The sequence below is a fragment of the Mus musculus genome, chromosome 9 (genome assembly GCF_000001635.26).
Source record: "Mus musculus strain C57BL/6J chromosome 9, GRCm38.p6 C57BL/6J".
In the NCBI taxonomy this organism is placed as follows: domain Eukaryota; kingdom Metazoa; phylum Chordata; class Mammalia; order Rodentia; family Muridae; genus Mus; species Mus musculus.
In genome coordinates, this window is record NC_000075.6 from 69,323,591 (window position 1) to 69,347,427 (window position 23,837).

Here is a 23,837-nt window from a genome sequence, read left to right on the forward strand (position 1 = left end):
TGGCCTGGAACTTACTATGTAGCTGAGGAAGGTGTTGAATGGCTGGAATTAGAGGCAACTGCTAACACGTCTGGTTGTGGTTTCTTCTGTTTCCAAATGAGGGCACAGCAAACATGTTATCAGACATAGAGCCTGACCCTTGGGCTCCCAGATAACCGTAAGAGTTCTGAGCATTACAGCTCTTTCTTCACTGAGAAAGTGGGTCATTTTTCAGCCTGAGTAGAGGTAGACGGTACCCTCTTCCATATTAGTTTTAAGTTCAGCTTGCCCAGAATCTGTGAGTATTCAGCAAAAAGAGAAGGGAAAAAACCACTCCAGTCACTGAGGAGTCGGAGTAGTTTCTTTCCCACAAAGAAAGAAAATGGTAACCAGGGACTGTGTTGACTGGACAGTTGGAATTAGCTTTGGACTCGTGCCATCGATATTTACTGAGTGACGGTCAGGGGGTCAGGTGACATGCTCTGCAGATTTATGCCTTCCTCTAATTCCACCATTGTCAATTCTCACTGAGTTGGGCTGTAAGAACGGAGACTCAGGAAGGAGAATGGCAGGGTACCGCCTTCCTAAAGGGAAGATAAGGAAGTACGAACTGGAAATGGCCGAGGTGAGGAAACAGTCAGTGGAATTGACAACCTGTCCTCATCTTCCAAAGACGGTGGAGGTGACCTTAGGTGGGACTCCTCACATGCAGAGGATAGAGGGTTGTTGTGAGCACACAGGGACAGGAGGACCTCATTTGTGGCCAGTGGCTTTCTGGGACAGGGCTCATACCTCCTGAGCCCTAGAGATGTCGACTTTGAGTTATGAGCCCACAGACAGGTCTCCTGTCATACTTTCTCAGGAAAAGTCGATGGCAATGCCTTTACCAGCCGTGTGAGAAAGAACATCTCCCTAGGACATTTGTGCAAGTGGTTAACGTGAACTTATCTTCAGATCTCCGCCTTGGTTTCCTACTTTTCTACAGGGTATTATTTATCAAAGGAAAAGGATAGAGTGGAAATTGGGTTGGGAAAGAAGGGCACATTCACAGGCTCTCACTTGGGCCAAGTTTTTCTCCTCCACATTTATATTTGTGAACTATCCACAGCACTTTCAGTTTTCAGAGAAGCCTCTTTTTTTTACATTGAGTGTGTGTGTGTGTGTGTGTGTGTGTGTGTGTGTGTGTGTGTGTGTGTGTTTTGAACATACACATGCCAGTGTATATGTGGAAGCCAGATGAAAATTTGTGGGAGTCAGTTTTCTCCTTCTACTATGTGGGTTTTAGGGATTGAACTCAGGCCATCAGCCTTAGAAGTAAGCACCTTTACCTGCTGAGCCATCTAGCCAACCCTGAGAATAGATTTTAACTGTGTATCTTCGTCAAAAGATGTGGTTTCTGAGACCAAACATGAGGGCTGAGGATATGGTTCAGTTGGTAAAGTGTTTGCCACTCAAAAATGAGGACCCAATTTGATCCCTCAGGATATACATGCATGTACTCTCTCTCTCTCTCTCTCCCTCTCTCTCTCTCTCTCTCGCGCACACACACACACACACACACACACACACACACACGTGTGTGGGGGGGTGGGGTCATAAAAAGAAGAGAGATACCATCCCTTTCCACCCACTGTCAAATACTCCAAACACATTTGTAAACAACAAGAAATTTTTCTTCTGCCCTTTCTTCTTTCCGTGCTTTGGAAGTAGAATGACCACTGGTTTAAGTTGGGGAGATGTGTATAACAAAGAAACTCAGAAAACTGTCAGCAAAGCCAACAACCTGTATAAGGGCAGAAGCATGTCCTGTGATGTGTGACTTACCCGGGTCCACACAGAATTATCCACAGAGGCCATAAGCGGAAACATCTTTTCTGGGCCAAAAGGGAAGAGGTAGGACATGGGCTGTTCTTCATTCAGAGAGCTGCCACCAAGGGCAGATTTTGGTTTGCCCAGCAGATGACAGTATTTCTGAGAAAGGGAGAGAAGAAAACCTGGCTGTGTGACATGAGCCGGATGTTCATCCACCACTTTCCCTCTTTTCCCACCCACGAGTCCGAGGACCATTTCATTCTACTCGGCTGGCCCCTCAGCTTATCACAGCATCCTGCAGTCACTGCTGGCTTTCAAACCCTAACCTAGCACCAAACAGAATTTTAACCTAGCCTTGGATTCTTTTGAACAAGCCTGTGTTGGCAATTATGAAACCAAGTAGACGTTGGCAAGTGCTTTCAGAATAATTATAGGGTCCCTCCAGTAGTACAGTATAAATAATTGCGGGTTTAAAAGCGTTTTTTTTTGTGAACGGCAATTTATACTGAAATTTATATTTGCTCCTTGAAGCCAGTCTATGTCAAGGGCGCCTCACTCCCACCACACCTCCCCACTTTGAGATCTCAAGGGCTTTGGGGAACTTTGGATTCCGTGACGCTCTTCACTTAGCCAGACAACGAGGAGGTTGCACGCCTCTAATAGGTTAGTGAACAAGAACAAGAATGGTGAGTATTATCAATGGCATGCACAAAGTATGAAACTGCCCAAGCTCTGGCACCTAGTGTGTTCCCAGCATACTGCTTCCAGAGAGGGTATTCGGGATCAGAGGCACACCAAGAAGAGCAGCGATGTTCCTGGCAAGTAGGACACGCGAAAGATTATCACCTCCTCGTTGGCTTATGATGGTACAGACACAAGGCCCAGAGGACCAAGGCACAGGAAACTCAAGGATATGATGCAGCTCTAAAATAGCCACTGAGACTTATTAAAATGTATATGTTCCTCTCTGTGAAATTTTTAATTTTCTACTATAGCATATTAAGTATGGCTAGGGAGGCAGGGGAGGCAATTCAGTTGGCATTGTACTTGCTTAGCATGCACGAAGCCCTGAGTTCAGGCTCCAGCACCACATAAAACCAAGAATGGTGGTGCATGCCTGTAGTCTCAGCACTTGGGAGATGCAAACAGGAGGAGTAGAAGTTCAAGACTGGGCCAGCAAGATGGCTTAGCAAACAAAGGTGACTGCCACTAACCCTGATAAGCTGTGTTCAGGTGTTCAGTCCCAGGGCTCCACATGGTGGAAGGAAAGGATCGATTCCAAGTTGTTCTCTGGTTTCTACCACATGTAACACACACAGAGAAATATGTTATTTTTTTTTTTTTAATTTTAAGTTCAGAGTTGTTCTCATCTCCCAAGTTAGATAGAGGCTGGCTTGGGGTATCTGAGACCCTGACTTTAAAAATACAATAACAAATGTATATATTAAAAAGACTAGGCACAATCAAAATGGGGGAAGACCTTGGTAATGGGGAAACTTTTGCCAAGGGTCTCCTCTTTGCATACTGAAAAGAGGCCCTACTTTTCCAAGCAGGTGACCCTCTGTGCCATCTTCTTGTGTTTCTGTTTGTCCTCTGTGGCTTCCCTTACCCAGTAGAACTCCCTCGAGTGTCTCTCACATGCTGAGTGTCTCTCAGCAGAGTAGCGAGTGTCCTAAAATAATGTGTACTTTTATTTCAATCACTGTTCTTGGTTTCTGCATCCAAAAGTCCCTTTTAAGCCATATTTCTTTTTCCACGATTGTTCGGGTGCTGGCTTTGGTATTTAAATAAGCCTTTCAATGGGTCATTAGCCCTGTAATTAATTCCAGCTATTTTTAAATGGTGCCTGGGTTATTAAAGAGCTGTTGCATTCACAACAGCCTTGTCTTTCTTAGGAGATTCACTCCGCGTTGGATGGTTTCTCTTCGTGCCAAAAATGCTGTCATTTCTTCTCCTTTCAAATATATTCGTCACTGATAGGAACAGTCAGGTTCTTTGAATGAGGACAGAGAGCGCAGGATTCTGACTCTCGTGTATGGCGGGTTTCTGCTCTTCAACAACTTTATATCCTGGATCTGAGTCTGTCTTCTCTATTATTTAACTTGCAGGGTTTTTGTTGTCTTTTTAAATCAGTATTCGTAAATCATAGGGCTTAAGTAAGGACTGACTTCATGGAGTAGAAGTTGATTGCTTTAAAAACAAACAAACAAAAACGCAAAACAAAAAGCTAGGTGACATCTGCAACTAGGAAAAAAAAAGCCAGTACCTGTCCCCTGCCCTCTTACGTTCAATGTCTGTTTCTAGAAAATTAATTAGAAAAGACTGGACTCAAAAGACAGAGACATCTCTGATAAATCTGCATTTGTAGTAGGAAGGGACGCGTGGGCATCTGGAATGAAGTGAAAGGTGAAAGTCCAAAGGTGTCCTCAGACCTGGAGGCTCGTTCCCTATTTTAATGATGGTGGTCAACTGGCAGAGAGATGACAAGACACGGGAGAACCTGGCTCCAAGGTGATCAGAGCAGTGGATTGTGGGGAGTCTAGAGAATGAGGGGAAACAGGGCTGTTTCGGTGAGGCCTGTGTTTGCAGCTCCTTAGTCAAAGCTTCCTCTCTACCTGGAAGGAGATTGCAGAGGAGGGGTGCCTTCACCAAGAGGAGTCTGTGTGCGTGCGCTACCTGGGCGCTACCTGGAAGGGATTGCAGAGGAGGGGTGCCTTCACCAAGAGGAGCCCATGTGCGTGCGCTACCTGGGGGGAGGAGTTTTTTTTCCCCTGTATCTTCTGTGTTTACTGGCTTCCAGCTCAAAATAATCCTCATGCCAAAGTGGCATGCTCAGAGCTGGCAGATCGCAGGCCCCTTCACCAGTTACCTGTAGGCTGAAATTAGAACCCAAGCCACATGACTTCAGGGCCATCCTCCCTCTCTCTCTCCCCCCTCTCCCTCTCCCCCCCCCTCCCTTTCTCTCCCCAGCTTCCTCTCCCTCTCTCTTTCCATATACATGCATATATATGCAGATACATACACACACACATGCTCATCCCAGAGACTTACATATTCTGATACTAGAACCCTGGCTCCACACCCTTGACAGACATGATAATCAACTGCAGCACAGTGTCTCTTAACCAGCACCTGCTGGAAATCCACCCAACTTGGAAAGATGAGCTGAAACCCACTTGCTGTCTTGACCTTTGAGTAATCCTGGGATTAAGCAGTAATTCCTAGTTCAGGAAAGCAGATGGAGATTAACGTTGATTATGGAGTCTAATCTGAGAGCAGACAAAAATACTGATAGCTCACATCGTGGAAGCGATGGTCGTTCCCACTGTACACCAGGCATTTGAGTCTTATAGCCCTGTCAAGTAACTTCTGTTAGCTCTATCACACCAGTTAAGGAGTAGGCATGGGAAAGGTTAAATAACACAAGTATGATCATAAGTCACAAATTTAACCTGGAACCTAGGCTCCCCTCCCTTTCTAAGGATACCCTTTTTAAACTCATGGTATACATGGGGTACCTGCCCAGACCCCAGATGTCAGAAGAATATTTAGAACCTTCCTTATCATGCAAGCCCCACCTTATTCCCAACTTTCTAAACATTTTTTTAAATTTTATAAATTTTATAAAATTTTTATAAATATCTGGGTGTGGCCAGAAGAGGGCTCTAGGTCCCCTGGAGCTGGCATCATAGCTACTTGTGAGCTACAAGATGTGGGTGCGGGAAACTGAACTGCAACCCGCTGAAAGAGCAGTGAGCACTCTTGAACTACTGAGCCCAGTTCTTCTCCCTAGTCTTTTAAGAAAGATTTATTTATTGTGTGTCTGTGTGAGTGCATGCACATGCATGTGTAAATGTGGAGGCCAGAGGTGGTAGCAAGTGCCTCACTCTGTCTCTCTCCATCTATGCCCTCGGGGCAGGGTCTCCTCCTGAATCTGGAGCTGGGCTGGAAGAGAGCAAGCCCCAAAGATCTTATGTCTCCACCCCTCTGTAAGCTGGGCTATAGCTGTACATTAGGCACCTGGCTTGCTACATAGGTGATGGGACCTGAACTCTGGTCCTCATACTTGTGTAACAAGTACTCTTAGTTGCTACACTATATTTCTCTTGTTAGGCTTTTCTTCTGGTCCTATGAAACCCTTTGGCCTCTTTGGGCTGCTGGCTAAAATGAATGTCATCCAGAAGAGAGGCTTGCCTGGGAAGTTAGGGACGCTTTTGATTCTTCCTGTCCGTGCAAGAAGGAGCTGCCTGGCAGTACCCTTGGATGTCTATAGTGGCCTTTCTTTCCCCTCTGGAGTCAGCACACTCATAAGTAGGAAGCAGTTGGTGGGATTCACTAACTCCTCCCTTGCTTTGGGCACTTCTATGTGTTAGGCACTGAGCAAAGCACTAATGTGTACCATGAAGAAGAAAGACAGGTCTCCGCTCTGAACAACTGACAATCTAAGCCCCCAGTGACAGCTCACAGCCTTCCAGAGGTGATAAATGCCATCAAGAATGAATCCAGATAGTCACAGCAGATGACATGTGGTGAGAGGGCCATGGATATCTCTGGGTTTTGAGTTTGTGTGCACCTGAGGACAGATATTAAAGGAGACTTTAAAGGACAAGCAGCACTTCTGAGTCTCTGGATGTGTCTGCAGTGTGCTGTAGAGAGGAACGAGATGGACAGGGGAAAGACAGGATGCCCATTTCAAGTGTGGGCTTCACTTTCTCTTTTCTAAGTATCTCTTCTTCCGGTAACTCCCCCCATTCCCCAGCTGTTCTAACTGATGTCCAAAGCTCATAGACCCTCCCTAACTTCACCTCTGTGAAGCACTGTTTATGAGCAGTCCTGTGTTTCTTGCCCTCCAAATTGAGGCCCTGTGGCTTCCAAGGTTCACGTAAACACCAGGCAAACCCAATCTCTGCCCCCCTCCTCCTGGGTGAGCTGGGTCTATTCATCTGGGTTTTATGACATGAGGATGATGGGAGACAATTATGGCAGACGAGCAAGCAGATGTGTATGGTGGTACCATGCCAGTGCCACTCCAGCTGGAGAATCTTGGGACATCTTTTTGCCTATTTTAAGTTGCTTTCGCTGAAGAGTAAAGAAAAGGGTGGTGTGTGTGTGTGTGTGTGTGTGTGTTCAATCGTGCACACTCATGTACTTGGTGAAACCATAGGAGGGTATTAGGTATTTTCCTCTATTGCTCCCCTTTTATCCTTTCCTTTGCTCCCTGACTCTGGAGCTCACATTCTTTTTTCCAGCTGGCGGCCTAGCAAGCCCAGCCATCCTCCTGTCTCCATCCCCTTTGGTGCTGGGATTACAGGTATCTTAATTAGGGTTTCTATTGCTGTGATGAAACACCACCACCAAAAAGCAAGTTGGTAGGGAAAGGTTTTATTTGGTTTACACTTCCTCATCACTGGTAATCATCAAAGGAAGTCAGGGCAGGAGCTCAAACAAGGCAGGAACTGAAGTCAGGAGCTGATGCAGAAGCCATGGAGGGGTGCTGCTTACTGGTTTGCTCACCACGGCTTGCTCAGCCTGCTTTCTCTAGCGTATATTAAGTTAACATAAAACTAGCCAGGGCGCCAGACATGTATGAGCCCACAGTGAAACATTACATGGTTGCTGGGATCTGAGTTCTTCCATCACTGTAAGAAGGGGTATGAAGATACGTTGTATCTTGGAAAATTGAAAGGTGCTCTCTACTACATTTTTGGTAGCTTGTTCTTCTACTGTTAAAACTCCCAAAATTACAGCAAATATTCACTATGTTTTGCCTGTTCCATGATGGTTTTGTTATAGACAAGGAGTGGAAGAAGGAAAAATAGCATGCATGTTCTCTCTGTATGTGTTTGTCTCTATGTCTTTCTGTCCCCCGCCCCCTCTGTGTGTGTGTGCGCGCGCGCGTGTGTGTGTGTGTATCTGTGTGTGTGTGTGTGTATCTCTCTGTGTGTGTGTGTGTGTGTGTGTGTGTGTGTGTGTGTGTGTATGTGTGTGTGTGTGTGTACTTATAATGAATTGCTCTGAGTCTCTGGAGAAGTGCTAGCACAGGACCCCGCAAGCCAGCAAGTGGAAAGTTGAGGTCTCAGCTGGGAGATGACTGTAGCTCCCATGGAGACAGTGTCTTCGCATGGCTGACATTAATGACAGCCCAATGCTATGCCCTCGTGAAGGGTTTTCATTTCAGAAGAACATCAAAACCACTGAGTCCTTTCAAGTCATCTTCTTTTACTGCGAAACCAGAAACCCTGCCGACGTCTGCTTGTCCTAATAACCTATGTCCCCGGCTGCAGGCTGTAGAAACTGGCTGTCATATAATTTTCTAATTTGTGTGTAGGTAGTTTCAGCAAACAAGTTGGTTTATTTCAGGGCATAACATCAGAAAGTGTCTTTTAATCAGTGGCACTGGGTAACAAAATCAGAATTTCCACCAAGTCCGCCCTCATTGAACAGTATTGTCAGGAGGGAAAAAAAATATGACGCAGGGTCTCATTCTAAGTTTTGGATGTTATTAGGAGACAGGGCTGATTGTATTTTAACAAATGTACCAGGAAGCATCCCTTCCCATGAACTTTGTCCCTTCAAACCAGTCAATCAGCTAGGACAGCCAAACATCTGTGCCAACAATGTCAGCATTGCCAAAACATTTGTGAGCAATCCTTTCTGGAGTTGCCTCCACCTCCTGCAATGTCTCGGTCTTTTCTTCATAGTGGCTGTGCTCCTTCTGCAAAAGGACATGATGGTCTAGAACACCCAGTCATTAATGCCCTGGAAAAATTAACATCAACCACCAAAAAAGTCCCAGGCTCCTTTCCTTTCCAGGGGTGGGGAGGGAGGGCCAGAAAGGAGCCAGCAATGTCCTTCTCCTCTGGTCGGCACTCAGCATTTACAAAAGAAAGATTTCGAAGTGTTCTGTGATGTCAGCATGAGTGTATTAAAGACCAGTCCTCATTTTGGTGTGGAAGACAGTGCCAGTGATCTCTGTGGAAGAGAATAGGGACCCCTCATTTTCTTCTTCCAGAAAATCAAGGGAGTGGATGATGAAGGTGTTCATAGGTGGCTCGCCTGCCTGCTGTAACCTAGGGGCATCTATAGCCATGAGATTCTTGTTAGCCTTCCAGGTTCCCTGTTCTGCATCCCACACATGTTAGAGTGTGTCAGAATCATTGCTCTCCTAACACTGTCCAGCGGACTCAAGGAGACAGAGAGAGGAACTCCTGCCCAGAATGACCTGGAATGGTGACTCTCAGTGACATAAACTTATCTCAGGAGGGTTCTCACTTCACCTGCCATTCCAAAAATCCCCAAAGTGAAACATTTGCTCACAGGGGAGCTTGGGACTGTCACTGTAGTCATGCTGAGCTGTTTCCAGGATGGGCCAAGCTGCGTTACACAACCATGGGGTCAGAAGAAGGATGTACCGGGTGGTGGGGGTTTGGAAAGCTCAGCCATAACTGATATGGAGGTTCTGTCGAACCGTCATGGCTCTACCCCTCCTTACATGTAGATGGGCCATCTAAAGCTACATGCCTTTGAGCCGAGTATGGTAGCCCATGCCTGAAATCCTAGCACTTGGGAAGCGGAGGCTAGAAGATCAGGAGGTCAGGACCTCTCTTCGATTCATAGAGTTCAAGGTGAGGCAGAGGCACAACGAGACCTTGTCTTTAGAAACTGAGCAGTGGAGGCGGGGGCGGGGCAAGGCCAAGGGGAGGAATCCTTTTTTATGGTGTAAAAGATGCCACTGAAAGTATTCACAAGAACTATACTATTTTCCATCGCTCTGCCTTTTTTCTAGGGATATTTTTGAGCTTGCTTGCAGAAAAGGAAAAATGGCCACATTTGGACTGGGACAAATGACAGTGTGCCTGGAAAAGTCCTTCTTGGGGCTGCCACTTGTGAGCTCAAACCCTAAGGCCCACTGGCCATTTCGACACACGGTTAAAGAATTTGTGACTAATCTCCCCCAGTTTAGCAGCTGTTTTCTCGGTAGACACAACCCACATTAATTCAAATGACACTTGATTCCAATTCATCCACTAGTTAATAACTCCCTGGCTTGTGGACTGTGTTAAGCGAGCCCTGGAGTCCTTGCTCCACATTTTTGTCATTGTTACTATTTCAATTGAACGTGGGCTGTGGTGTCCTAACAGTGACAGAGATGGCAGCTACCTGTCAGGTTAGCAGATAGCTTAGGAGCTCTGCTGTGTGATGTCAAGGGTCCCACAAACCTTTGACCCAGTTATTCAGGTTAGCCTAAGGCAAACTGCTCACCACCATCAAGAAGAAGAAAAAATGGTTTTCCCCATCTCAGCTGCTGCCTTTAGGTCCCTTTATAAGCTACTGGGATGGTCCATTGTAACAACCCCACATTTGAAGTCATTGCTGTGAGTCTCCCTCCCTCCACACCTTCAGAAGCATAGGGTGTTTGGCCCTGGGCCTTGGTTCGAGAGTCATTCTCAGAGAATATTTGTAACTGGGCTGGAGCTGGAGCCCCGTCGGCACAATGCCTGCCTGACATGCATGAAGAGCCAGGTGTAATCTCAGGCATGATGGCATATGTAACCACACTGTGCAGGAGGTGCAGTTAGACGTCAGGGACCAAGAGTTCAAAGGCATCCTCTGCTATAGAGCAAGTTTGAAGCCAGCCTAGGCTAACTGAGACCCTGAGGAGGTAGGGGAGGTGCACTGATAAATTAATTAGCAGTGTGCAAATTTGAAAAAGCCAATGAGAAGGAACGAGAAGAACAAAAGCTTTGCTCTGAAAGGACCGCTCTGTCCAAAGGCTTAGCAGTCCTTACTTTTGTAGGCCCCGGTGGTCTTCTTTTCGGGGTACAGTGATATGCTCTTGGGAAGTGTCTCCAACAGACACAGACGGGTGTTTCTGGTGAATTGCCTACTTTGCTACTAGCTGTGCTAAGTTCCAGAGCAAAACCGTCAGCTGGCTTTGTCAAACAGACATCTCTAAAAGCTGATCCCAGGAACGGAATGTTGGCTTGAATCCAAATGTTAGTATTTAGTTTGGAGGCTGGGGACGGTTTAAACTTTACCCTGTGACATCTTTTGAGTGGCATTTTTTTTTCTTTTCTAAAATGTTTCCTTTATTATTTGACAGTTACACATACACACAGAGTGATCATATTCACCCCATTGCTCTCTCTCATCCCATTCACACCCCTTCACATTTCATCTGTATACCCTTTTCTCCTCCAAGCAAGTGTCTCTCCGACTTTCACATCTGGGATGTTTTAAATGACTTTTCATTCAGCATAAGTAATTGCCACACTTCCTGTGATTGGTGAGACTGTTGGAGGCATGACTGAAATTTAAAGCTAACATACCAAAGGTTAGGTATCAGAAAAAACTCCCATCCCACTCAGAATTTGAACTTGGACAGTATACACTTATTCAAATGATTCCTTCTCTGGGCATTAACCCTTCTTGAACTCCGTTTCTTGGAATTGTTTGCGTTGATGGTATTGGATCTCTTTGAATAACAGCAAATAACCAGGGCACCGCACTGTGAGTAGTTGAATTGGTTTTCCTGGAAGTCGGGGCTGCCCATAGTCACCACACTGGGTGTTGGCCTCTCAGCATCTGAGGAAAGGCTCTGGTCTAGAGGTTCAGGCTATAGTGAAGCTACACTTGGACATTATTTCTAAGGACTGGCTGGCCTTGTTCTTTCTAAGGTATTTGTGGGTGAATACACTGCAGCTTGAGACCCTAAGATGCTCTGTAGATGGCAATGGTGGGGGTGGGCTTACACCACTAATGTGGCCCACAGTGGGTGCTGTCTCTACTGATTTAAAGCTTGGGGCAGAGACAAAAATCTGAGCAAGTTCTTGGTATAGCACTTTCATTTGCAATTGTTTACTTCCGAAAGACACACAAATTCATTTTTTTTTCTTTTTCCATCAACACTGCCTTAGCTTTGCATTTGCCCCGTGTCTCCTACCATAGCAGGAGGTGGTATTAAAGGACTAACTGATAGCAGTAAGTATTTTATAAACAAGGCAAGAGAAGGCTAGGGAGATAGTTCTGCCCTTAGAAGCCAGAGAACCTAAACTTGATTCCCAGAATTCACATTTTAAAAAGGCAGGCATGGTGACATTTTCCTTTTAATCCCAATGTAAAAGTGGCAGATAACAGGAGGATCCCTATGGTTCTCTGGCCAGCTAAGCCTAGCCTCTTTGTTAATTTCCAGGCCACAGAGAGACCCTGTCTCAAAACAAAACAAATAGACAAAAAAGTGTCCCTGAGGAATAACAGTCAAGGTTGTCCTCTGCCCTGCACATAGAAATGCACATATGCCAGGCATTGGTGGCGCACGCCTTTAATCCTAGCACTTGGGAGGCAGAGGCAGGCAGATTTCTGATTTCAAGGCCAGCCTGGTTTACAGAGTTAGTTCCAGAACAGCCAGGGCTACACAGAGAAACCCTGTCAAAATAAAAAAAAAAATTAAAAATTAAAAAAAAAGAAAGAAAAAGAAAAAAGAAAAAGAAATGCACATATATATAAAAGGAGAAAACAGGTAAGACAAGAGGGCCTGGTTATATAGAAACAATGTTCTAGTTCTTTGCAAGACTTGAAGTGAACATCTCCAAGTATTCCCTTTCTAAGCCAAAACACAATGAAATTGGTCACATTCTTTCTACATACACTCTCCCACTGCCCCTTTCCCTCATTGGTGATGCCTGTTAGTCTTTCACCACAGAAAGACATCCCTGTGGTTAGGGAGATAAGATGGCTCACTTTATAATCCAGCTGCTTGTCTAGTCCAAAGCTGTGGAGCTAAAGACCGAAGTAGAGTCCTGGGGGAAAGACGATCACTCTCTAGCCCAAGTGTCTGCTCCGTGGTTCTCGGGTCACAGGGACCTGTGAGTGCCTCCTACCCTGCAGATCAGTCTTTCCCCAACTTGACCACAGTGTGCTGGTGTGTGGGGCCTCTCCCCACTTCCTCTTCTCTCAGCTCTTCTCCAGGATGCCATCTCTGCTGTGGCCTCGCTCTAGAAAGAAGCGTTGGTTTCTTTTGATGCTTTTTGTGCCTGTTGATGGTTATTTCTTGGGTTAGATCCATGCCATCCCAATAAAGCTGCTACACGTAGAAAGAAATGACGGCCTAGAGCACTTGCTGTGTGCAGGACCCTTCGCCTCTATATACCATGATAATGACAGAGGAATTCTTTATACATGAGGGAACACATATGGACTTAATGAAGTGCTCAGGTTCGCAGAGCTAGGAAGGAGTGGGACAAAGACTCAACCTCAGGCTGTAGAGTTTATGAATTTAAAACTCGATACTTTACCTTCTTCTCTTCTAAAAATAATTTCCACGTTTATCACACATTTACACTCAGGGAAGCTGGAGTTTAATCTGGAGTGAAGTTAATATTATAAGGTGAACTGTTTTAGTGGGTTCTTGGTGCCCAGTTCATGTCCCTGGCAGCGCTGCCCAGCATGGGGTAATGAGACTTACAGCTAGATGCATTTATGTGTAGGGGTATGTGTGTGGCAGGGGTGCACCTGTGTTGTGTGTGTGGTAAATAGGCACAATATTGCATGTGGTATATGCAGTGTGCATTTGTGTGTTGGGAAGATATGTGTGTGTGTGTGTGTGTGTGTGCATGCGCACATGCACAGGTGCGTGCATATAGTGAAACAAGATGGCAGCAGCTTTTGGCTTTGAGAGAGTTGCTGTTCAGAGCTTTGGCTACGATAGTACGCTGCACCCCCGGCAGCTGTTAGCAATCAGATGTGTTTCCATCCTGTGTGGAAAGTGCTGCAATGGGCAGTAAAGCATATTCTAACTCTCAACATCCTGAAGCACCAAAGTATGTGGATGCCACACTTTCACTGCAAATTACAAGTCACTTCTGAGTGACTGTGTCACACGCACTCAAGATATCTTCAGTGACAAATACCCACATGGCTTAATATTCGATAGGCAGGCACATGTGCAGGATGGCCAGCGTGTCATCTGAAATGTTTGTCACAGGCAAGAGGAACACCTGATGTAGGGCAGTGTCCTGGGCCTTAACTTAATGTCTCCATCTGGCCATTGCGTTCCCGCCTCGCTCCTGTTCGGGACTTAAATAAAAACAGCTGAAGGCTGATGGAGGGGTTGGCTCAGTAGAATACTTGCCCTGGAGGACCTGAGGTCAGTCCATGCTCCCACCTAAGATTGCCAGGCGTAGTAGTAGCACTGCCGCTGTAACTCCAACACTGGGGAGGCAGAGTCAGGAGGATCCCTGAGGCTTGTGGGCCAGCTAATCTAACCAAACAGGTGAGCTCCAGCCAGGTTCAGGGAAAAAACACTGCCTCAGAGGAAGTGGGTGAGCCCGGGATGAGCTCTCTCCTGCCCTCCCTCCCCAGACGCACACACACAGACGTGTGCACAGGCACATACCATACACACAGAGCTCCAAGTCATACACTTCTTTTTACTAGAAAAAAAAAATGACATTTATAAGATGTTACAGCATATGACTTCATACTCAGCTGTCAGCACTTCCTAAAATGGATCTGACAGCTCCTCGGCCTGGCCGAGAGCAGTCACTCTCTTGGGTCTCACCAGTACCAAACCCTGCCTCCAAACTCTGCTGTCTTTTCCTATATTTCTCTTACCAGCCAAGAAACAGCCAGCAGTTTCTGCCCCCCACCCCCCCACCCCGAAGATTGGTGAAAAAAGTGACGAGACTTGAGCTTTTGGCCACTCTTGCTATTCATTTTCTCCTTGATGTGGGTTTTACAGTTAACAATGGAACTGTGTCTCTGTCCAAGTTTTCCAAGCATGCATTCAGACATGGGATAGAGAGGGCTCTGTCGTTTTTCCTGATTATTCCTGTGCCTGGCTATACCAGTTGCCTTAAAACAGCACGGTGAAGGGGAACTTTTAAGAAACGCCATTGAACGGTTGGCATCTTGGTGCACACCTTTAATCCCAGCACTGGGGAGGCAGAGGCAAGCAGATCAATATCAATTTGACACCAGCCTAGTCTACAATAGTGAGTTCAGGCCAGCCAAGGCTGCAAAGTGAGACCCTGTTGTCTCAAAATAAGGGTGGGAGGGAGGAAAGGAGAAAGGGAAAGAGGGAAGGAGGGAGAGAAGGAAAATCACTATTGGGTTATAATCAAGGAAGACATCTCTGATGTATTTGAATTTGTCAGATCTAGTATTCAGATGTTATTGACTGTGTCCTAGAAGTTGGATTTACTGGAGAACTGGTGAAATTTGTTATTCAGGAGTTTATGGTCTTATAGTCTTTTTATTGAGACAGGGTCTTACATAGCCCGGCTGGCTTTGAACTTGCTTGAGAATAACCTTGAACTCCTGATCCCCTGATCCCCCTGCCTCCACCTCCCAAGTGCTTACAAGGCTTACAAGAATGTACCACCACACCCAGTTTATGTAACACTGGGGATGGAACCCAGAGCTTCGTGTATTCTAGGCAAACATTCTGCTAACTAAGCTACATCCCCAGCCCATGATCTTACAAAGCTTAAAATCTGCACTTCTGCCACTAGCAAGCCTAAATTCTTGCTTGTGGGGTAAAAAAAAAAAAAAAGACAAAAAACAAAAATTAAAAACAACAATAAAACCAGACTCCTCTATCACACAAAGTTCCGTTCCCCTAGGAGTAATGGAAGACAGTGCGGAGGTGGAGCACAGGCCTTCGATCATCCTCTCTTCGTCCTCACCTGTTCACAATCTGTGGGCCCTCAAAGCTTAGCTCTAGTGGTTCTGGGCTCCATGATCATGAAAGTGTTGAATATTGTCTTTCTGGTCTCCTGTGGCTCAAATGTGGAGGGAGGGAATGCATTCACAAGGTTTAAAATTACATGTTTTCCCCCCATTTTTCGTCATGAATCCACAGTTTATTTGGTTGGAGCATATTTCCTTACTGACATCATCGGCTGGGCAAGGGGCAGCCACTGCTCTTCCAAAACCACTCAGGGTCATGGAAAGAAACAACAGGCTTCTTCGCCGGGTACACTTGTGTGACTTAACCTGAATTCTGGTGACTTTGACCCAGTTCCACACATCTTACTTCATCCATCTGGTTTGGGCCAGAGGAGGTCATGGAATGTGGGCAACTGGAATTAGCAATCAATGGTTGACTTTTCAGGCAGGAGACTCTGGCCTTTTCTGGAGTTGCCTGAGGCAGACAGACTGAAGTATGTACTCAGGGCACGGTGGTGCTGAGCGCCAAGGACACCAGGGGCGACACTCAGAAAACATAGGGCAAATAGACTTAAAACAGCCCAGTTATTGTAAAAACCCATTTCTATGTCCACAGATTTTTTTCCCCTCTGTTTACTTGTGGAGTTGAATCATCTGGTATGTTCTTTTCGTAGAGTTATATATGGCCATCCCTTACGAAGCTTCCAACTGGAATAACACGATTATAAAATGGATCTAGCTTGTTCTCTAGATGGGCGGGTAGGAAGAAGGGGGAGCTGAAAAATGGAGGGTTTCTTCTTGAGCTTGGGTGTGAGGACCGGGCTGTAATTGGACGAGGTAAGACTGTGTCCTGAAAGGCATGAGAGTCATTCTGATGGTTCTGGTTGGGCCCAAGCTAGATGGGATTTCCAGATTGGGTTTAGTCATTACCAACACTCTTCTCTGCTGTTGTGAAGAGACAGATTCTGAATGACGACAGCAAGCAGCTGACCCTCTGCCCCTCGGCTGGAAGGGAAAAAAAGACAGCCTAAATGTGGTGTGAGTGTTCTTGCTGACGGTGGTAAGGAGAGCCCGGTGTGTAGAGGAAGGGTGATCTCAAAAAAAGATTAGAAGCAACTTTTTCAGACAGATGACATTTTGCATCTAGTAGCATATAAGGCACACCTATGTCAAAAGAAGCTATCTGGACTCTCCCTTGAGCATAGTCTAGCCAACGAATAACATGGATTCTTTTTTTTTTTCTGATGATATGAAATAATTTGTAACCCACACCAAAAGATTCAGCAGGAGTGTTCTAAATGTTCCTCATCCTGGAGACTTAGAAAAAAATTTTAAAACTATATTCTGTGGAGAGAGAGAGAGAGAGAGAGATTTGATTCTAGAATCTTCTAGTTCATTTTCAAATCTTAGAAGAAGCTTATTCTGACTGGGAGTTTTGGCAAATTATCTAAGTCTCTAGTTTCACTTAAGACCACAGGTCCATGTCCGCAGATGCGCTCTATGGTTGAGAGGGATAAGATCTGAGGAAACAAGAAGAGAAAAGAGTTTGCATTTGCCATCTTAGTGGCCCCCTCTGGGGGCGGGGGTTACTCAGCGTCTGGCCCGGTTTATGAGCAGAATGACGTCTTAGGAAGCATTGTCGTCTTGCTGGTCAAGTCATGTTGCTCAAGGTTTAGTTGGTTACTAGGGAGTTACCAAAAGAGGTAAAGGAGTCAGTTACTTTAAATTTAGACATTCTGGGTCTGACTGTGTAGGTGGAGAATGCAAGAGAAACTTGGACCTAAAAGTCAAAGCCTTCCAGTTCTCTCCTCCATGGCAAATGTGATTCCCTCCTCGTTGGATAGAGTGTTTCTGTCCAGGGCAGGCTCATCTGGCTTTGGCTTTAGCAAAGACACAAATGCATCAGGGAATGTGAGTCAGGTTTTCTAAGGGACGCTTAATCTGATTGGGATGGGAACATTACAAGGGATTAATGTTCTGTCCCCATTGTCAGGACTACCTATATCTTCCTTATTCTTCAGAGACTTCCTGTATACGCAGCTATATACTTTCTGTGCATTCATTCTGGGACGTTCTGGCCTACAGATTTAACCCTTCTCCGTCTAAACTGCATGCAAAGTAGTCCATGTTCCAAATGTCCAGTTGTGCTCCGTTGTAATTAAAGTTTGCAATCTTTGTCATTTGAGGTAGAGATGTGCCCATATGTATCTGTATGTCTGTGTGTGTATGTATGCTTAGTGGGTACTTATAATTATGTCTTGAAAAAAATTATTTTAAAAAGCTGCTGAGCTTTAGAAGAAACTTCAATCAATGTGAAGTTTTTAAGAAGTGACTTCATGGACCAAGGACATAGGCCCATCACAGAGTGCTTGCCTGACACGCACCACAAGACCCTGGGTTTGCTCTCCAGCAACACACACACACACACACACACACACACACACACACACACACACACACCTCTCTATTAGGTAAATGTTAGGTCTTCAAGGGCACAGAGTAGTACAGGTCTTTGTTTCTTTTAATGAAGTAGCTTGACTGGGGGTGGGAGGGCATCATTTGAGTCAATTAAAAAAACTGAACCTTGGGATGTCTGAGGATCACATGAACATGGACTGTGCTTACATCAGTAAACACATGATGTGTGGACATCATGGCATCAGTGGTGGTCCCAAGTGTCTGATCTAGCCTTGATTCAGTAGTGTGGCTCAAAGACTTTCCTGAGACATTTCCATCTTAAGGGCCTTCTTCTTTCAGATTGAGACTACATAGCAATGCCTAAACCCATCATCAGTCCTCAAGAATGAAGGACTTAAAACTTACATGTGTCTAGCTCACGGTACAAATTAGAGCACCATGTACTATTCTTTGTGGTGGACAGTTGTGGGCAGTGAGGGCTTGGCATCCTGGTTCTTGCCAATGATATGCCAAGCTTCCTAAAGCTTCCTGTTTATATAGGATTTTTTTCATCTTCAAAGAGGGTTAAAAGCATTCATTTACCACGACTGCCTGGGAGGTAAGACAGATTCACGTTTTATAGGTGAAGGAAGTAGAGGTCTCAGTGCCTTACCTGAGGCCACCTGGGGAGCTGGGTGTCAGAGGACAGGTTGACAGGGCTGGTACCACCTCTTCTTGGCTGGGATGGCTCTCCAGCTCTTTCTCCATGTGTTGTTTGTTCCTGAGGGCTGCAGACCACTAGTAACAAAGCCATGGCATCTATATTAAACCAAGATAGGAAAGAGATACTACGTGTGTGTGTGTGTGTGTGTGTGTGTGTGTGTGTACGTGTGCGTGCCTGCCTACACATTAAGCTCCAGGCTATGTAAACATGAAGGAGCTCATGTGGCTCTCTCATTGCTTCCCTTCCCCGTCTGTAGAATGGGAGCGCGAACAGTTGCCTCCTTCAGGGATGCTGTGCACACGGAAGTCAAAACAAGCTAACGAGGTCCAAAACTTTGAAAACCGCACAGAGCTCTGGAACTCTGGGCTGTCGTCAGTGCTGCCGGAAAATGGCGGTGAGGCTGCTTATGGAAAGGGGGTGTTGATGGGTAGGACTTTCCTAATTAGGGGTCTAATTGTTTTGGTGATGTGTGGCAATGATTTCAGTACTGTCATGAAAGAATCCAAAATCAAGGGAAGAAAAGACTGTCTTCTGGGGGAAAGCTAGCATTCTGAGTAGTATATATTTAGTAGACACAATGGCAAAACAAGTTGATTATGAGTTTTCGGAGTATGCAGCTGGACCATGGCACATGGTGAGAAGGGGGCAGGGAACAGAACCACACTGTATTCCACGTCACAGGTCTAGGGTGTCAGGCTGCTCTCCTCCCACCTCAGAGGGAAAAGGAGAGGGCTCGGTGAACCTCAAGGGTGGGTCAGTCCTCCCAGGGAGGGAGGGACAAAATGGTCATCACTGGGTTCTTGACCCTTCTCTTTAGTACACTTATGCCACACACTTGTGTAGGTCATAGCAATGTGGATGAGGGCAACACCCCTGAAGGGATGGTTTGAACAGCAAAATAACCTCAACTAAGCAGACCAATCAGAAGAGGCTACCTCAGCAGGACTCACAGGTCCAGTTGAAGCCTGGACCTCTCCTTTCTCAGCTGGACTCCCCTAGGCAGGGTGCAATCTGCACAACCAGCTTTGGAGGCTCTGAAACCAGAATGGCCAAGACTGCAGAAGCCTGGAGTTTCCAAAGACATTTCAAGCAATTCGGAGGCTGTAGGCCAGCCAGTCTTGACACACAGGCCAAGCTGTGTGCACCACCAGGGGGTGTGACTGCAGGAGCCTTTAATACCCCAGCAGTTTTAAACTGGGGATAAAATAAAGCAACTAATCCACAAAGGGACTCAGCCATTTGACTGAAAATAAAATCAAACGCCTTAGGGTTTTTCTTTTTAATCTTTATTGGTTTTTCTGCTTACAAAAGTAATACATGCTGGTTGTAAAAAAAAAAAAAAAAAAAAAAATTCAAATACTAGAGAAATATGTAACAGGGCAAAGAAAATGCCCTCCACATGCTCAGCCTTCCAGGAAGGAAACAAAAAACAAAAAAAGACACCTCAACAGATTTGTGCAAATGAGAGATTCTTTTCCAAACAGATCTTTGCTGTTTTTTTTTTTTCCCCCACCAATACAAGCAAAATTGATAGACATCTACACGGGTGACAGATATTCTATCGTAATTGCAGCCAAGGTTTGGTCCCTAGCCATTTTCTTGGCAAGCCAGAAGTCACCCCAAAGACATATAGTCCAATTTGAGATAGTGCAGGTGCTGAGGAGAAAGCTCACTTGGTAAAGCACTTGTCTCTCAAGCATGAGACCCTGAGTTCAGTCACTAGTGCCTCTGTTAAAAAACAAAAACAAACAAACAAACAAAACCTAGGTGGGTGGGGAAATGGAGACAGAGGAATCCAGGCCTAGCAATATTGGCAAGTTCCAGGTTCGGTGAAAACCCCCCATCTTAAAACCAATACAGTTGAGAGCCATGGAGGGAGGCTCCGCCCTCAACGTTTGGCCTCCCTTGCGCATGCGCACATGTGTTCATGGGTACTCCCACAAACACAAGGAGAGCAGTGAGGAATGATGGGTATGAACAGAGTCCATATATGCTGCGTTCATTTTTCTGAACCAATAGAAAAACTTCCTCCATCCCACGACTGCTTGTGACATGCTACACTGTTGCTGCAGCCAAGTGCTGCCGTGGCGGCCAGCAGGAACCGCCTTTCAGCATCCCTAGAAAAATAAGCAGCTTTTCTCTATCCCTGCTTCGCAGAGAGCTTAGACTCTAGAGGAAAGAATTTCATTCCACTATAAGGCAGGACTCTGTATCAACGACAACAGTAAAAATAACTAGTAGTTATCAAATGTGGAGTCTGAAAAAAAAATGTGGGGTGTGCATGCATCAAACGACCACCACGTTGAAACAGCTCAGAAGGGCCACCGTTCCTACCCTGTATCTTCAACTGGGAAGCTGGGATCAGAGGGGTTAACTAATGTGCTTAGGCTTAAGAACGGTAACTTGAGGTGAGTCACTGGACGGTCAAGCATTCTACCTGGAATTCTGCAAAACAGAGAGGGTAGCCTAAACTGCGAATGGTGACCTTCAGCTATATGCTAGGCAGGTAATTCCCAGGACAGGCTACTGGCATGAGTTCCTTTAAGATGTAGGCTTCTTCCAGTTGCTGAGGGAGTGTCTCTTGATCCTCCATGAATGATTATGGACCAAGGGCAAGCTCATGGATATTTATTGTTCAGGTGGTTTGGCTTGGCAGGACTGTATGAGAAATTGTTTCTATATTTTGTGTGCGTATAGGCACACATACGGTGGTCGGAGGACGACTTGTAGGAGTCATGTCTCTTTTACCGTGTGGATCCTAGGGGCTGAACTCGAGTTATCAGATTTGGTGTCAAAGGCCTTATTCCTCTGAGCCACTTTGCAGGCCCCAGAGTTGCATTTGCTCTTAAACAATCTTCTCACCCATAGGAGGAACCAATGCCTGCCTCTCCCATCGATTAGAAATAAAAAGCATAGCGTGCTGAGCACCCTGCTCAAGGATCACATGGATTAACTGGCACACTGGCATTCCCAGGCTGTCACTCGTCAGCTCCAGAAATCTGCCTCTGCCAGTGTGGAGATCCTGCCTGAATTACTTAGAGTGCACAGAGCAAATTATTTAGACAGTAGGATTTGGGGTGGGGTGGGGGAGCAGATAAATGTTCATAGCAAGATTGTTCCCTGCAAGGCTAATCTGGAACCATACAGCCATATCTGCTTTCTAGTGGTCTACTGCTCAATGATATTGGCTGGGAGGAATCCACATGTGCTGTAGATTAATCTGTGTCCATGTGATTGTCAACCGTGGTGGTATCTGACAGAGAACATCCTTTGGAATGCTGGCTGAGTTCACGTGTGTAGTAGATACAGGGGCTAAGACACAGCATTTGTGCTGAAAGAGTCATGGTTGAGAATGGAAAGGCTGGATGGATTTGGGGGAGGGGGTGTGAAGGGATTTTTATCATTCTTGTTGAAATGGCCATGTTATGAAGTATCTGGGAGGCTAAGACTCTGATTTTCCCCTCTGTGATTCATTTGAGTCTGTCTGTTGAATGGCAGTAGGGCCGGGGAGGGCTTCTGCATGCTGGGGATATTGAACAGAGAGGTGAGTAAGGGCCCTGCTCCCGGTCGTGAATGTTTGCTGTGAGAATGTCAACATGTGTCATCAGATGACATTCAGAGGGCTTGTGGTAGGCGCAGGTGCATTTTCTTCATCTCCCAGAGAGCACGCACAGCTGAAATTATCTTCTGAGATAAGACAGCCTTGCAGGGGGTCAGCTAGCAGAGCAGATTAATCCGACCACACAGAAGAGCTGAACCTTGTTCTACAGAGACCCTTCAGTCCCCGCCTGTGAGGTGCCTGGAGAAGCTTGTTCTCACTAATTCTGATTCTTTAGCCTGCACTGCCCACTGAGGCTAAGCACAGCCTTTCCTATGACTCTAACAAAGATATTGAGAGGAACACTTAATATGAGGCCTTATGCTGTGTGACCCAAGGAAGTCAAGCAAGCGAGGCTGGAAATAGGGTTTTTTTTATTAATACAACTCTAAGCATTCTAAGTTGCAGGAGTACCGTTAGGAGGCAGTAGGCCTCCAGATGATATCAAAGAATTTGAGTGAGATTCTGGACTGTCTCTAACTCTGGGCAGGGGAGATGCCTCAGTGGTTAAGAGTGCTTGCTGCAGGCCAGGCATGGTGGCGCATGCCTTTAATCCCAGCACTTGGGAGGCAGAAGCAGGCAGATTTCTGAGTTCGAGGCCAGCCTGGTCTACAGAGTGAGTTCCAGGACAGCCAGGACTACACAGAGAAACCCTGTCTCGAAAAAACAAAAACAAAACAAACAAACAAACAAAAAAAAAAAAAAACCAACAAAAAAAAAGAGTGCTTGCTGCTCTTCTAAAAGGACCTGAGTTGGGTTCCTGCCCCCTGTGGTGGACAAACTCCAGCGACAGGGAACAGGATGCCCTCCTCTGGTCTCTGGAGGCATCGCTGTCACATGCATACACCCACACACATCACAACCAAATCTTGGATGAACAAACATGGGATACGGTGCTGAAAAAAATTACACAGGAAAGGACCATCCTTCTAGAATAGCTGGCAGTCAGCACAACACTTATGCTCATCTTCTTGGGAGTTAGCAGGTTTGCTTGGTTTATAATAAACTCAGTAGTTTTGAATATTTGGATATGTTATTACATCAGTGCATCAAGTACCAAAGTCAGTGGTTACAGAAAATACATATCCCTGGATATAGTATTTCATCAGAAGACAGTAGGCTATATGTTTGTGCATATGTGTATGTGTGTATGTGTGTGTGTATTGTATACATTGCACAACAGAGTCCCTGGATGAGACCATTGCTTTGTGAGAGGCATAAAGCTGCCTAGATATTGCATAAGATGAAATTGACTATGGAACTTGCTATCCTGTGTTTTTGACTTGGTAGGTGATGTGCTGTGGTAATAGCCAGTGGTGAAAGCTTTGGAATGTAAATGTAGCACAACAGAGCATTCTGGGTAAATGGGGGGGGGGGCACAGTTCACCACCATCATTTGCAGATCCGCCTTGGCCTCCGTGATTTCACATATAAACCCAATTTAAGAGATGAGTTAAATGTGAAATTTTTTCCCCTCATGTATTTTATTCTGTATATTTCAGTTTTTCAATTCTACTTTTTCTACCTCTACTGGAAATACAGTGTATTTATTTAGAGATATGCCTGGCTAGGACATAAAACTTTGGTGTCATATTCTTAATCATTTGGTTTTCCAGAGGCAAGAAGCTTTAAATAATCAATTGCATAAAAATACATGGA

General features: G+C 45.6%; 1 protein-coding gene across 7 annotated transcripts in view; it reads left to right on the forward strand.

Annotated features, from left to right (window-relative positions):
* The window catches only part of Rora (RAR-related orphan receptor alpha), a 734,843-nt gene that overhangs the window by 670,187 nt on the left and 40,819 nt on the right, over window positions 1–23,837 (forward strand). Inside the window, exon 1 of one of the 7 annotated variants that reach the window (XM_006510877.4) lies at window positions 18,646–18,974. The exons of the other annotated variants lie outside the window; for them this stretch is intronic. Coding sequence (XP_006510940.1) covers window positions 18,788–18,974 — 187 coding nt within the window. The 5' untranslated portion in view covers window positions 18,646–18,787. Of the gene's footprint in view, window positions 1–18,645; window positions 18,975–23,837 lie in introns of those variants that run through there. 7 annotated transcript variants of the gene reach the window in all.